The sequence below is a fragment of the Marmota monax genome, unplaced genomic scaffold (genome assembly GCF_021218885.2).
Source record: "Marmota monax isolate L192 unplaced genomic scaffold, Marmota_monax_Labrador192_F-V1.1 WCK01_AAM20220418_F8-fsc00027, whole genome shotgun sequence".
In the NCBI taxonomy this organism is placed as follows: Eukaryota; Metazoa; Chordata; class Mammalia; order Rodentia; family Sciuridae; genus Marmota; species Marmota monax.
Window position 1 is genome coordinate 12,359,722 of NW_026694617.1, and position 17,079 is coordinate 12,376,800.

The 17,079-nt window shown below is 34.1% G+C and overlaps 1 protein-coding gene across 1 annotated transcript in view; it reads right to left on the reverse strand.

The window, feature by feature from the left end:
• Positions 1 to 5,175: 5,175 nt before the first annotated feature.
• Positions 5,176 to 17,079, reverse strand: part of Wasl (WASP like actin nucleation promoting factor) — a 70,688-nt gene continuing 58,784 nt past the window's right edge. Inside the window, exons 9-11 of the mRNA XM_046422427.2 lie at positions 13,370 to 13,890; positions 10,732 to 10,840; positions 5,176 to 6,339 (exon numbers count right to left, since the gene is read on the reverse strand). Coding sequence (XP_046278383.1) covers positions 6,278 to 6,339; positions 10,732 to 10,840; positions 13,370 to 13,890 — 692 coding nt within the window. The 3' untranslated portion in view covers positions 5,176 to 6,277. The remainder of the gene's footprint in view (positions 6,340 to 10,731; positions 10,841 to 13,369; positions 13,891 to 17,079) is intronic.

Genomic DNA, 17,079 nt, shown 5'->3' on the forward strand with positions numbered 1-17,079 from the left:
ATAATCACTGTAAATACTGTGCTTTTGTGTAAGAAATTAGAAAAATAACACTTGCATTCAAGTGCATTTATCTACTGGTTTGGAAAACTTGACATCTGGGAATTTTGAAGACTTGGGATAGCATTTCCTTTGTTCCCATTTCTCCTTTATTTGCCCGATCCTATTAATATTTAAGAAATGTGTATTTGAAAGCATTTTAGAAAATTTCCTTTTTTTAGTTTTTAAAAATGTCCATCCCTATCTTCAATTTTGTTGAAGATCTTATCAACTTGAAGATAAAGAAATAGGCAACTTGAAAGACATCCCAAAGTTTATTATGTTAAGAAGTTCATATGTGGGGTCATTACTCTAATCCAAACTCACCATATATTATAAATGGAGACCAAAATATGAAGAGACTGCTAAATCTAAGTGTGAACCAGCCATGTGGTAGAAAGGGCAAACACATTTCTTTTTTTCTGTACAAGTTATCTTACCTTTCCCAACAACCCACCAAACCTCATTTAACAGCTAGTCAAGTAGGCTTTGCAAAGGATTTGCAGAATCAAAACAACTGAAGTGCACAATGTATATTACTCCTATGCCAGCAGAATGATGTTGCTTTAAAAATGATTTAGGGAGTTGGGGGAAAGAAGAAACAAGAAAAAGACAGTGATTCTCATAAAAACCATTTCCCCCCCTGCTGTTTTGGACTCTGGGAAAACAAAGTGATAAAAGTGCTTATTTTTCATCCTTCAAAATAAAGATTCAAATACATTTAATTTTACTGAGCATTCTCTTGATCACCTATTTTGAAAAAAAATACATGCTTATAAAGAAAAAGTGTCCTATTCTCTGCCTCTTTAGACTTTGACCCCAAAAGAAAAGGGTTCTTTTTTAGGTCAAAAGCTGGTTTACGGGCCACAGAATTAGGACTTGGTCAGCTTTGTTCCCCTATATTCAATGGGAAATGATAATGCCTTCTTACACCTAATTTGTTCTTCCCATACCACAAACATTTTATTTTCCTGCCTCTTTTTCAACAAGGTTGAAGTACTTGCAACCAAAATTAGAACCTCCCCTTTCTTACAAATAGTAAAACTAGAAAGTTGGATTTAAAGTGTTGTTTGTCCTTGTGCTCTTGGAAGAACTCCTGGTCTTTAAATTGACAGTGCAGCTGTTGAATGAAAACTATTCAGAAAGATGTAATCTGAAACTTGTCAGACAAATCGATTGTAAAGTTTTTAAAATATTTACATCTAAGACAATGCCTATTTACATCCATAAGAAACTAATAAAAGTAATTTGGATGTATAATCAAAAGCTCAACCTCATTTCAACCCAGTACTAAATGGCAGAAGTACCCTATGATGACCAAATGCTTGGGTAATGTAGGGTGACCGCCATCGATGAGCCAAGACACCATCACATGCTTGGTCGGAGGCTGACTTCTCAGAGCAAGCCAGCTTTTCTGGGCAGAGATGGGCACAGGATGCTGGTGGCTTCTATCAACACCCAGATGATATGTGAGAAAGGGTGTAGTCTGCGGTCATATCTTTCAGAAATAAACTAAATCTGTGGCTTATTTTTAAGAAAAATATAAAACAAGGATGCAACAATATTATGGTGCAGGGAAAGGAGTAAACTAGTAGTCAAATGTGGCTTCTGAGAGTCCTTGAATTGATAAGCCCACAACCACTCTGAATATGGTACCCTTTTCTGTGGAATTGAGAGTGTGGTCTTGATAATGCCTACATGCCTATTTCTTCCAAAATAGCTTGACGGTCTCCAAATGTCTTTCAATTGTGAAATAAATGTTTTAAAGGATGTCAGAGTGGGTGGGATCTTCTTACTCCCCTGTTGTACCTTAATGTCTATTTAGTTCTTAATGGCAGTTATTTAAATAAATATGTTGATATTGATGCTTTTAAAAATCTTTAGAAGTAGGCCTTGATGAAAATATCAATAACTAAACTAAATTCTAGGTCATGATATGCCAACCAATTCTAGGCCTAAAACAGTGTTTTGGTCATGTTCCATAATGCAATTAGATAATGTTGAAAATAAATTCTCTCCTAAATAGAAAATTAAGAAAAAAACAAATCTTACTGAAGAGTATAAGGAATTCAGGAGCCACTTCAAATATACTAGAAATTTCCTAAAAGACAAATAGCTGACTAAATTGAAAATTGCTTATAAATTACTATTTTACTCAAATTGTGTAGCATTCATAACTTCATTTGTCTTGATGATGGTGCAGAGGACCAGTTTAGATTTACACTGAACTTGTGTAAAATTAAATACAGCATCAACAGTACAATCATCAATGTGCATTTCTTTTTAATGCTATGGCAGAAGCATCTGGAAAGGCAAATATTTGCATAGGTTCCTCAAGGTAATGGAGGATAGTATATATCACATACAGAAGAGGGTCTTAATCATTAGCTGCAAAGCCTGTTCCCCATCATACTCATAACAAACAGTTTACCACATCTTCTTCTTTTCCTAATAATTTCCATAAAAACAAGAGTTAAAATAAAATCCACAAATAAATGACGGGAAAGATTATGAGAGAATGCTGTATTTAAAAGGCAAGATGGGAGAGTGTCAATTAAAAAAAAAGTTCAAGGTAAAATTCATCAACTTTTCCACAAAGGATTTTTTGTTGCACTATAAATAGGCCTTATCACTGTTCTTGTCCTTGAGGAGCTCCATTCCTAAAGCAGTCATTTCACAATCTGTTGATTAGATAAATATGATGTGACAGGACAATTCTGAGGCACTTTTCTCTTTAAAAATTCTTTCAAGTTTGTTTAATACATTCTTAAGGGCTCACATTCGTACATCAGAAACAACTTTATTTTTTAATTTTTTCTTTTTTTTTTAGTTATACATGGACACAATATCTTTGTTTTAATGTGGTGCTGAGGATCCAACCCAGTGCCTCACATGTATGAGGCAAGGGTTCTGCCATTGAGCCACAACCCCAGCCCCAGAAAACTTTTTAATAGAACATACTATTCTTGAAATATTTGTTAACTTTGGCTGAAGCTCTTGAAAGGCATTCTGTAGCAACCTACACTCTGGATTCCATAACTCAGTTTAATCTTCAGACACCCACTTATGCCAGAGTCAGTGGAACAGAAAAATTCTATTTATCAAAAACTGAATTTCCTGTTTAAAAAAGAACACCATCTTTGATACTGTTTTTATTGAAAACTATTTATGGCTCACATGAACTGCTGTATTTGGCGTTTACTGAAACTACCAGTAAACTTCAATATCATTCTAATTTAGAAAACTTTTAACATTTTTGGTATGCGGAAGAGTTCCAAACAGTGTGACCTTGTGATGTGAATGCCCTGTGTTCCACAGCACTCACTGGCTTCCAGGGGAACTACTGAGCAGCTGTCATGTTTCCCAACAGAACAGGGTGTAACAGTTTCTTGCTCACCATGTTTATTTAATGGCACACTCCAACTCTCAGGCATGAAGTCTGCTAAAAACTTCAACCACCATCATTTGTTGTTGAATATGCTTTGGTCTTCTCCACAGTTTAAGGATTTTGTTACCTAGTTTAGTCTTTTAATCAACAAATAAAAACACACCATTTTATGCTATTTGGGCCAAATTAATTTTATTATGCTCCATGATGAATTGCCACCAGTGCAACATCCTATTCACTATACAATTCAAAAAAAAAAAAAAATCACATACTAAACAAAATTTCAGTTGATAAATGGAAATGAATGATTGAAAATTTTTATGAATCGCATACATACAATATGTGGCTAGCTGAAATTGTCTATCACATAGCATTTAGATATAAAAAGCCTCATGCTAGTTTGTTAAATGCGAAGGCTACCAGACAATCATTTCGCTGGAGTATATATGGGAGGCTTTCAGACAATGCACAGGTATAGTGCTGCCCACAGTGCAGAATGGTGGAGGACTGAAACATGCAAACTTTATCTTACTCAGTAAAGAAGATGTAGTTTTCATGCCTGGACTGAACTCCACAGCTGTTGTGTTTCAACCAATAGAAACTTAGACTTTGTGCAATCACAACAAAAAGGTCTTTTTCTCCTTAAGAAAAAAGAACAAACTCAATTGCCTTTGGCAAATTATATACCCATCTTTTATGTATGTTTCCAACTCTGAGAATTGATATCCTCTGCTCAGAGAAGCTCCTGATAAATACTTATCATACCAAAGTTAGATAGAAAATCCTGAATTCCTTGGCCAAAAGTTAAGAAACACCTTAAATTGGCATTACCTTACATTTCTAGGCCACTTAAAACATTTTTTATAATGTCATAGAAAAGACATGTTTAATGAAATGTATTTTTCCAGAACTGGAGGATTGAATTCAGCAGTGCTTTAACACTGAGCTACATCCCAGACCTTTCTATTTTGAGACAGGGTCTTGCTAAGTTGCTGGTCTCAAACTTGTAATCCTCCTGCCTCAGCTTTCCAAGTCATTGGGATTACAGGTATGAGCCACTGCACCAGACTTAATGTTATTTATTTAAAATAATTATAATGTCCTAGTTAATATTTGCACAAAATTTTGATTTTATTGGTTAGTAGCTGTCCAACCTTATCCACACCAGACTCACTGAGCTAAAGCCACAATAAAAATGATAGTAAGCAGAAAAGGTTTCTAGCAGCAAAGGGCGCTGTTTTTACAAGAAACAAAAATCTAGAATCTTTCCCATGTGCTTAAATTACTCTTGCAAGGAAGGTAACATTCTTTGAATAACTTAACTATTTTACTGCACCACTTACTGCTTTCATCAACTAAACCTCTTAAATTATTTTTATGATAACTAGATGCATGATCACTAGAGATTATGTGATAAACTGGTTAAAATTCAAGCCACATCTTGCAGGTCCAGCCTGTCAAGATCATGCCAATACTAGATTTTGGTCGAAACAATTCTAGATAGAATAATTTTTAGTTGGGTATCGTGACTATAGTAATGAAATACATTTGGAACTACATTCTGCATATGACTCAATGTGAGAAAATATGTCTGTATTTAAATCAGATAATTTTCTACCTAAAATTCAAAGTAGGTAGATATAATAATTAGCACTATAAATATGAACGACCATCTTTAGGTGAATTAGTGTATTGTAAAGAGGGAAGGACACCCTAATTTTAACACACCATTTAGTATGCATAAACAAATGTGCAGGTTGTAAGGTTTTATTTTTTTTAAAAAAACTATTAAATCAGAATCAGTTATGTGTTTCAAGAAAATTGACATTTGGACCATCATTCTTTTAAGAAAAATGTAACCCTTCACTTGACATTTGACAAAAACCTTGGGAAATTATCAAAAGAAAAATATACAGTATGTTAGGTTCAGCATTACAGTACATACCTTTGCCAATTAATTTGATATTTATGGTTGGTATTTTTGAAGACCTCAATCTATACAAACTGAAAAACAGAATGACCATTATGGTTCATGAAGAATAAAACTACCCCAAAGCCTCTAAACTCCAACTTAAATAATTTTTCAGAATAATACCAAAAAAATTTTTAAGAGTTTTGCCAAAAAGCCTGTCACATTTGTTACAGCATAAACATAACCGCAATCAAGTACAGGTATGGAAGGAAGGGTTCCCTGTGGTTCCAGCCTGCAAACACCACTACTGTGCCAGTAACAGCAATGCTGCTGTAAGAGGCATAATTGATTTCCCCTACTGGGATCTTTGTAGAGATGTCATACAGAGCATATTGCTAAAATTTGAAAAATGGCATCAGTGTAGTGATGTCTAGAGAACTGTGCAAGGTATCAACTTCAACATTCATATGTAGCATTGTATTCAAAATGAAGGGGCTAAAGAAACTAAGGTTTACATCACTTAAAAAAGAATGTAGTGCTATAATAGATTTTAATAAGAAAATTTAGGTACAGAAAAAGTAGGGTATGAAAATAGTGTTTTCCTTCTGGCATTATAACTAAATTACATTAAGGTTTTTGTCAGTCTCACATATAGTATTTAAACTCCCTTGTTGATGGAATGAAATATATTCACAAATCAAGTGAGCATCCTGGTGTAAACTTGTACACAGTAACAGGGAGTAGCTTTGTAGAGGATTATGACAAACCTTTACAGATTAAATGAGGTATTGCACAGATTAATTAAAAAAAAAAAAAGCAAAAAAGGCAACAAAAATATACAGCAAATTGGTAGAACATTTACATGATAATTTTACAGAATCCATAGACAGAAAGTAGTGTTTAGTATTTCACCTTAAAAATATATATATATAATATATAGATCAGTCTTCCCATTCATCATCATCCTCAAAATCTTCTTCATCATCTTCATCTTCATCTTCATCTAGAGAAAATCATTAAGACAATGAAAATATAAATGTTACATAATTCTTGAGTTCTCCAAATACTTGACCTCTGAAAACATAATCCATTTAATTCTTGGAGAAATCTAATTAATAAGATAGTTTAAAATTTAATGAAATACATCCAAAGAGTGTGATAGTTAAACCAAGGATTAGAACAGAACTTCCAAGATTTGGGTTCTACCTTGTTATCTATGAAACAAATTTCAACCTCTGATTTTTCCCTCTCCCCCTGTAGTAGGGATAGAACTGAGGACTTCACTCGTGTGAAGCAAGAGAGCCTCACCACTCAGTACTCCCCATCCCAGCCTATCCAGTGTGCTTAATATTAATGTGTTATATTACATTTGGTTTGGTTTTTCTGAATTTCAGACTTATAAATCAAGAATCCAACTGCCTTCTTGTACTCTTCATGTGGATTCTCAAATTTAAAACTTGTGAAGTTTTTTCCTCTCCCCAGCCTGCTTCTCCATCTCTGCTCTAGTCAGTTTCATCTCAATTAATGGCATCAATTCTCTCAGGTAATTAGGTCAAGAGCCCAGAAATTATTAATGATTCCTCTTTTTTTTTTTCACCATCCAACCCAGTTTACTCCTTCCCACCACACTCCCATACCATCACTGTATCTTGCTTAGATTGTTTAGTCCATTTGCATCAGAGCAAACGGAGTGACACTATTTACATTCTGAATTTTAAAAAATCTCATGTTGCTACCCCCTAGAGGCCTCCTGTGGCCAAGCACTGCTCTGAATAAAATCTGATGTGACCTCAATTCTAAAAATCCCTACATGATTTCCCAGTCATCATTTCTCAGTGTTCTCCAAGCCTTTTTCATAATGCCATCTCCTTTGATTCACTATTTCTAGTAAGATGCCTTCTTTCTGTGACTCAAACATGCCAACTTTATCCTTGCTTTCTGTCTGCCTGAGTCTTCTCATCTTTGAGGACTCACTAAAACCCCACCTTCTTGGAGGGGTTTTCTGACTATCCTCTGTAAAGTATAACCCTCCTCCACAATCAGTAAGTATCTTTCCTGTTTTACTTTCCTACAACATTCCTGTCTGATATTCTTACATGTCTTTAGGTTCATGGCCTTCACACTAGAATACAAGCTCTATGAAACCAGGGAGTCTGCCTGTCTTTTCATTATTGTATCCTTAATACCAGAAAACAGTGCTTCACAGGAGCTGCTCAACTAGATTTCTTGAATGAATGAATATGTAGATGTCGTCAATTTCTGAGAGCACACTTCTATATTTTTATCAGCTTGTCATAATTACTAACCTTTGAAGTACATATCCCATATAACCCATGCAAGCCAAGTTGGCAATGTAAGACAGGACCCAAACACTTTCACTTGGTAATAATAGAAAATAAGAAAAAGAAGTATGTGACATATATGTGTGCTAGATGTACAGATCTGTCTTTTTCTTTTATTTCCCCCACTATAAAACAGATATTTTAAAAGGTCCTATAAAGAAATACTTCAGCTCTAGTATTAGAACTTGGAAATTAACAAAAGCCAGAGAGAAGCAAAGATATATTTTCTTGGTTCCAAACTAAGTTATTTCTTTTATTATAATAATACTATGAGTTATTATTATTCTTAACAATAATAGCTATTAGTTATTTAAGTCTAAAAGTCAGCTCTAAATTGTTACAAAATACACTTGCAAAACAGTTCAACTGACTACATATTACAACTTCTGTTTACTTTTCTAGCAATAGAAATAATGTGCTATCCAAAGTTTTTGCTAGTTATGCTTCAAAACTACCTGGATAAGCTGGGTGCAGTGGCAGGTGCCTGTAATCCCAGTGGCTTGGGAGGCTGAGGCAGGAGGATCACAAGTTAAAGCCAGCCTCAGCAAAAGTGAGGCACTAAGCAACTCAGTGATACTCTGTCTCTAAATAAAATAGAAAAAAGGCCTGGTGATGTGTTTCAGTGGTTAAGTGTTCCTGGGTTTAATCCCTGATATCCCCCCCCCCCAAAAAAAAGAACTTCACCTGGATAAAAGCATCAAGTACACCTAACTATGCTAGCATTGACAGTGACCAAAGGTAAAATTATCACCAACTGCTCCTCCTTGGTGAAAAGGAGGAAATAGCTAGTAATTCTATCTTCTGGTACTAGCACAGAAATAATAGTAAAATGAAAAGGGTTCAAATACACAAAGTATGTTATACATTCATATATGAACCACGATAAGTTCATTATAACTTGCATGACTATTAAAAATTGTCTTTTTTTTTTTAAAATCACTATAGGGAAGTATTTAGCAAAACCCAGAGATATCAAAAGAAAAAAAAATGCATTCTCATCATCATCTATTTTATAGCAACCTACCATTTGCCCCATCTGATCAAATGTGAACCTTTAATTTATCTCTTTGACACTGGCAGCTATCAAAATTTTTCTTGAGCATCTTCCATACATGAAGTTATCTTTTATATTTTCTTTTCTAATTTGGCCAGAATACCATTTGACCCAGATGATTATCCTGTCCTCCTTCAAACATTTGTTTCACCTGACTTCTAAATGCTACATTCTGTAGTCCTCAGACCTTATTATTATTAGACTTTTTCTTCTTTCTCTTTGTTTATTTGTTAATTAATTAATTAATTAAATCCTGGGTAACTGAACTCAGGGACACTTTACCACTGAGCCACATCGTAAGCCCTTTTGAGCCTAGTTTCAAACTTGTGATCTCCCTGCCTCAGCCTCCTGTGTCCCTGGGATTATAAGCGGGTGCCACAGTGCCCAGCTAGACCTTTTCTTTTCCACATCCACTTTGCTAATCTCAACCAGTTCCATAACCTTCAATAATACGTATCTATGTACAGCTTATTGACATGCAAATATTAATAAGACCTTGTCTGTGAATCCTAGACATATAACCAAATCAACACTTAAATTTGAATTCTGAATAGGTATCTCAAATACAGTATGTACCAAAGCCAAATTCCTAATCTTTCCCCTTAAACTTGCTCTTCTGTTAAAGAAATTCCACCTTTTAAGCTGCTCACTTCTGACCTATCAGTAACTCCAGTGATCTATGCATTCAAAATAAAACCAACCATTTCTGATTAGTACAAGAAATCTAGTTCAAACCTCTATCATCTCTTGCATGGATCACTGTCATTCCTATGATGGCTTCCCATTGAGTTCAGAATAAAAATCAATGGTCTTCAAAGCATTACTAATGGTCCCCTGTTTCATTCCTTACTATTCTCTCTCTCTTGCTCCCAACATATGGACCTTATTGTTCCGCAGCCTCAGGTACTCTGCACCTGCTGTTCTTTCCATCTGATGCTTTTCCCAGATATTGCTTTTTTTTTTTAACATGTTTTACTCCTTCCAGGTTTTTCCATAAATGTCACCTAAGTTGGGACTATCGTTCTATTCCAAAATGAACCTCCCTCCTACAGCCTATAACTCCCTTGCCCTTTTCTGCTTTATATTTTCTAATTTGTTTTGTATATTTTTTGGTCTCTCTCACAAGAAAGCTTATTTCATGAAGGCAAGGATTTTTACTGTTTTGTTATAATTTTAATATTACTCCTTCACAAATATTTATGGAATAATTAGTCTTTTTTGTCTTTGTAATTTGTATAACGTTGCTCAAGGATCTTAAGATATCTATCTCCTTATAGAGAAACAAAGAAAAGGAAAGTAAGATTTACTGAGCACCTATTATGAGCTAGGTAATCTGTTGGTTACATATTATTTAATTCTCACCATCAATCATTTGATATGTGAATTCTCTCCATGTAACAAATAAGAAAATTAAAATGATAAAAATATGCTTGTTTGGGGGGAGTACTTATTGAGGATTGAACCCGGCGGTGCTCTATCACTTAGCTATATCCCCAGCTCTCGGTTCTCACTAACCTGCCCAGGCTGGCCTCAAACTTTCAGTCCCCCTGCCTCATTCTCTCAAGTAACTGAGATTACAGGCATGTGTCAAAAAAGTATTCTTTAACAAACCCCACAATCTACAGAATATTCCTAATTTTCTAATCCTCTGAAACCAGAGAAACCTTCTGAATTTCTTCTGTCATTAGAATATAACAGGAATGAGATCTAGAAATCACAAGCTTTGTCTAGAGGTTGCTTGGCAATCAGATTCTATTAGTATTTCTCAGTATAGGAAATACAATTACCACTTTTCCAAAGTTTTTCCACTTTACAGCTATGGTTGTGGTGTGCTAGTATCTGTAAATTTTAAGATAGACTAATTACAGGGGCAATAAATCAGTTAATTACTCATTAGCAGAGAAAAAGCTAACAAAGACAGTTATAAAAATAAAAACAGCAGAATTTTAAGCAATAAAATTCTCTCTCACACACATACACACAAACATATGCAAGCTACCTGAAGAATGAATGGCTTTGCTCCTTTTCTGCATTACTTCCATCAATGCACCCACAATTCCTGAAGTGGGTGCAGGTGTTGGTGGTGCAGACTCTTGGCCATCAGACACCTTGGAATACAAAATTAGAAAGATTCAACTGTAAATCCTTAGCAAAGAATCTGTCTTCAGAATGTCTTACTTTCTTAGTATCACCTCTTTATCTTGAAAAATTAAAAAGCAAGCAATCAAAATTTCAAGCCCAGTCAGGATTAGCTAAATTAAGAAGAAAAAAACTGAATATTCCCCCCAAAAGTGAATAATAATTTCTGCACATTCCAGCACACAAGAATCTTATATGATAAAACTTCAAAACTATTATTAAAGGACATTATTTTATAAACCTGGGCAGTATTTAGAAGTTCTGAAACTGTACCTGTCTCACATGGCAAAAAACTAACTATCCCTAGTAGAAATTACTTCCATTTCCCCCAAACTATATTCAGGAAATAAAATGATACAAAAGAAAAAACTAAAGATTTTGATTAAAAATTCATTTATTCAGAAACCAGTCCCTGCAAAATTATCCCTATTTCCACATTCATATTAAAAAAAGAGGAAAAAAATGTAATGGAAAAAATTTACAATTTAGAAAGTACTTCTCTAAGTACTAAAATGAGACAAATATATTTTTACATATTAATTTTATTAATTCTGTCTCTGAACTTCCATTACCCATTGTTATAATATTGGTAAAAAGATTAAATAGGGCTGGGGATATAGCTCAGTTGATAGAGTGCTTACTCACATGCACAAGGCCTTGGTTCAATCCCCAGTACCACAAAACAAAAACAAAACAAAAAAGATGAAATAGCATAGCTATACTAAATAATCACACAAGTTTTTAAACATTTTTATTTATTTGAAATTTTAAATCCTTTTCCAAGGAATAAAATTTTCCAAAGAAAAATATTTTCCAAGAAAATTGTCTTAATAACTTTATTAAGACAAATTTTTCATTTGGTTTTTTGGTAACTCTTCTACTAACTACTTTTCTTTCTGGGCTAAATATCGCTGTGTTCTCTTAAAAAAAAATTCCATTTAGCTCTCCATAAGATACAGATTAATTCATAAGTACTTAAGTTTAGCTGTTGTATGTAATACTATTACTAGTATAGCAGTCCACAAACAGAAAATCTCAAGTTTTAGAGTTTGGTATTTCTGCATGAGGCTCTTAAGAGCAGCCAGAACCACTCTTTAATGATCAGGTAATATAAATCAGAGAACACTAAATAGGAGTGCAACACTGCCATTAGAGTCTAAAAATAAAGCTTTATACCACACCAAGTCCATTCTTTTATTTATGTACTATATATAGCAGCTTTTATGGTACAGCAGCAGATTTGGGTGCTTATAACAAAAAGACCAGGGCTGGGGATGTGGCTCAAGCGCTAGTGTGCCCGCCTGGCATGCATGCGGCCCAGGTTCGATCCTCAGCACCACACACAAACAAAGATGTTGTGTCCGCCGAAAACTAAAAAATAAATATTAAAATTTTCTCTCTCTCTAAAAAAAAAAAAAAAAATTAACAAAAGACCATATGGCCTATAAGTCTAAATACTTATAATCTGGTCTGTTATCAAAAAAGTTTGTCAACCTCTAAAAGATTAAATGATCTAAAGGATTAAATGATGATCATCTTGTCCAAAAGTTATCAGCCTTCAGTGTCAGAAATTCTATTAGAACTCTTTCAATTTTTTTTTTTTTTTTTTTGGTGGCACCTGATTCTTTACTAGTCTAAAACATGGAATCATTCGAATATGATTTAGTTTTCATAAAGTTACTAGTTTGGATTTACCAAGGTGATTACAATTGGTAATTGCAATTGGTATTTTAAATTTCCCTTACTTTAATAATGATTCTTTTAAAAGTATCTTTTATTTAAAAATAAAATATAGAACAATGAACTGTAAACATACTATAAGATTCCATTTATAGTAAATTTTAGAATAGGCAATAAGCAGGGTGTGGTGGCACACTCCTGTAATTCCAGTGGTTCCAGAGGCTGAGGCAGGAGGATCCCGAGTTCAAAGCCAGCCTCAGCAAAAGCGAGACTCTGTTTCTAAGTAAAATACAAAATAGAGCTGGGGATGTGGCTCAGTGATCAAGTGCCCCTGAGTTCAATCCCCGGTACCCCCCCCCAAAAAAAAAAAAAGAATAGGCAATTACATCAGTGAATGTTTTGGGAGCAACTAACTGGTAAGAGGCATAAGGTAACTTTCTGGGATACAGAATGTTCTACATTTTATGTAGAAGTATGGGTTATAGAGCTATAGGAACTTATTATCTAAACCAAAAATTTGTGCATTTCATTGTATCTAAAAATATTTAAAAATCTATAGGGTTAAAAATTATAAATTATATTCTATAATATGTATACTCAGAAAAATGAGAAATTATATACCATCTATGTATATGATATATCAAAGTATATAAGTGCATTCTACTGTCATGTATAACTAATTAAAATAAATAAAAAATTAAAAAATTATAAATTATAGCAAGAGAAAAAAGATTAACAAACTTTTCAAAGATATCTTATAGATTACTTTAAAATTCCATTCTGATCAATGATCTAAAATGAAAGAGCATATTACTTACAGATTTCAGTTGAATACCCTGTCGTATCTGGTCTAAAAGCGCATCCCTTCCAGAGCAGGACACTGGTCGACTGTTCTGTTCCACTTTTTTTAGCTGAGCACCCTCTCTGATTTGATCTAAAAGGGCTGCTTTGTTTCCTGCAGGAGTTGGAACTTGATGGTCCCCATCAGAAGGGAGGCCAGGGGGAGGTGGTGGCCCTGGTGGAGGCGGAGGTGGAGGTGGTGGGGGTGCTGTCACTGATCCTACCACTGATAGAGGTGGAGGTGGTGGTGGAGGCCCAGAAGGCGCTGAAGATGGAAGGGCTGGAGGTGGAGGAGGATACACCCTATTTGGTGGTGGTGGAGGGACGGCCACACCTGGCCTGGAAGGAGGTGGTGGTGGAGGTGCAGCTGTGGGAGCTCTTGAAGGTGGTGGGGGAGGAGCACCTCTTCCCCTGGCAGGAGGAGGAGGAGGGCCTGAGCTATGTGGAGGGGGAGGAGGTGGTGGTGGTCCTCCCCGTGATGGTGGTGGAGGTGGTGGTGCTGAAATAAAAAAACAAAAAACAAAAAAAATCAAGATCATTTTCCTGTTGTTTCTTGAAAATATCAGTGAAAACACTAGAATTTAGTTTTTAGAAATCAGTACCAGTTTTGAAGGTTAAGAATAAACATTTTTCTACTTTATAATAACAGAAATAACAATGAAATCAAAGTTTGCTTAATAAGCACTTTTATATTTTAATTAAAATTAACAAATAAGTGTTCCCTTTTTAAAGAATCAATTACATTTATGTTTTTTAAAAATTAGTTCAGATTCAAATTTTATAGTTTATCATAGTCAATTAGAATTTATTAATACTAATCTGAGCTAAAATACAAATATAATGCTTTTCCTTTAAAAGGTAATCCTTTGTTGTCTAATTTATATGGATTTATATTTTATGGTATAATGTCCTATTATTTCCAAAAGAAATTCTAGCAATTCTAGCAATGGAAAGAAGGGAGACTGGTTGCTCAGTCAAAATATTCGATTACATACTTAGGAAACAAAAAGTGATAAACAAATTAAATGAGAAATCCTATAAATTGTAAAAGTAAAGTCATTAATTAAAAGTTATCACTATTTTGATAGTAATGATATTTACACTCTTCTACTTAAGTGACAATGTTAAGACATTAAGAAAACAAATTTGAAAGTACAATGATATCAGACTATATTGGAGAATGTGAATAAAACCTAAGTGTTAGATTTTATTTTACTACATTTCTGGAGACATGATGTTGCCATCAACATACACCAATAAATATAATAATGTACTTCATCATTTTCCCATTAATTTAAAGACTGGTTTGAAAAATTATTTTTAGGAGTATAGAAATGTTAGAATTCATAATAGTCATTTGTATTTACTAATACAAAGTATAATGTAGTATTAAGGAAACTTCCTATCCAACCAAATTCAGTTATAAATACCTATCTTAATTATAATCTTAGATGCTCAGTAATACAATGATAACAGAAAGGGAAAAAAACCCTAACTTTACAGAGAATAAACAGTATCTTCTGATTTCATTTGGGACAATCATGGGGAGATGCTTTAGAAATCTGAAATCAAATATAATCATAAACATTGAATGACATGTATGGAAAGGACCAAACTCACATGGGTATTGTCTCTTGGCATAAAAACCTTCAAATATACATAACGGGGAGCAGGAGAGTTAACCTAAATTCAGACCATCACAGTGGGACACTCCTACGATTTACACTTAAGGTGTACTAGAGGTCTAGAAGATACAGCTAAGATTCACCCAACATTCCATCTAACTGGACCAAAAGCAAGGAGACTTAAAAGCTTGCTAGAAGCAGAGTAGTTTTCTAACATTTTCAATCAAATGGCAAAAAGGGGAGGAAATTTATATATATATATATATATATATATATATATGAATGAAATGGCTATTCCCTGAATAAGAGTGTATCAAATCCTTTCAAGAAGATACAAAATTTCATTTAATCAGGTTTACATTTCAAATAGCAACAATATTTAGAACTAGTATAATTTACTCCTCCCTTACTTAAGAGGAAAAGGACTGGACTATTTTATTATGAAAGGCATTAAATAATTATTTTTCATGATTTTACCAAGAACCATGAATTAAATTTCTTTTGAACCTGTCTGTATGGGGTACATTTATTGGGATAATTTGGGATTTGGCTAATACAAACTCAGACAGACACTAATTCAACACTCAGAAAGGAGAGTCTTGATTTATGAGTCAATCATCAGCTGTATCGTATCTGCATGTAGAAAAAGTTCAGCATTTCTATTACCTTGTAAACTAAAAGCAAACTTTTAGTCTGCCTTATGTCTACACAAAATGGAAACTGCAAAAAATGCCATGTCCGAAGGTAAAAACTATGAAAGAAATAAAATAGGAGAAGAAAAGAACTTACGGTATGCAGTTAGCCAGATCTGCACGCGCACGCAAACACACATGCCCCTATACATCACTATGAGAAACACACCACTATGAGAAAACTCTGGTCAAGATTTTCAACTCTTAAGTCACCACAAATACCAGAATTAAAATAACAATGTTTTTTTTGAATTTTTTAAAAAGAAATAAGTACAAAGCATCAAACAAAAGTAATAAAAAATGAAAATGGTTCCATTCAAAGCTAAAGGAAGACAAGATTGAGCTTACCAACAGAACAGAACAGAACAAAACAAAACAAAACAACTTTGTCTTGGTGGGAACCTAATACTAAAAAAATAAGTAAACATTATTTCAGGTCAACATTAAAGTACTGGTAGATAATGCTCTAGCCAATACTTGAGACACACCAGTCTGGCTGGTGGCAACCACAGCTGCTGCAGGAAGGCGGAGTGCAGGTAGAGACAAAGGACAGCACAGCAGAGCAAAACAAAATAAAAAAATACCTGGCTTTCGGGGAGTGAGGGTGGGGGACCTGTGGGAAAGAGGGAGGCTGATCTCAATGGACCCAGTGGAAATAAGTCCTTTATTTCTCATTAAGAGTATTTAACCTTTTTCTCTCATTTATTCCAGTATTCCACTTTTTAATTTTTAACTTATTTGCCAACAGGTTTCAAAATAATACACATGTATTCATATAATTTTGCTCTCGTTTTAGTTGTTTTCAGTTTCACCAGTTTATTAGTTAGCTTTAGTTTGACTTAGATGGGGTATAACAAACTATATGTGGGTTTGAATTGTTTTTGATCTTAACATTTGTTTGTTAGTACGTTGGCTTTGTCCTCTTGTTGCCTCTTCTTCACTCTTTTCTCCCACTAATAGTCAAAATTCCCATTCCTCTTTCCTTTTTTTCATTTTTTTATTACTTTTAGGTTTTTTTTTTTTTTTTAACTCCTTATTCTTTATAGCCATCATCTGCTACCTATCTCCTGCCTCTCCTCAGTTCATTTCAAACTTTCTCATCATCCTACTTTATATTCCCTTAAGAAACCGTAATCCCATTAAGAGAATTTTAAAAAATTAAATAATTTATGTAATTCTTACCCCATTATTATTGCTATGGTTATTAATATAGTGGATGATATAGTAAATCTGTTGTTCAATACTTGACCGAGTAAATGGGTTTTTTTTTGTTGGTAGTGATGTTAAATGCTGACCTCATAATTCCTATATAGGTGGAAGTGTTATAGATGCCAAAATAGACATTGGACATTTTTCTTAAGGCTGTGCATC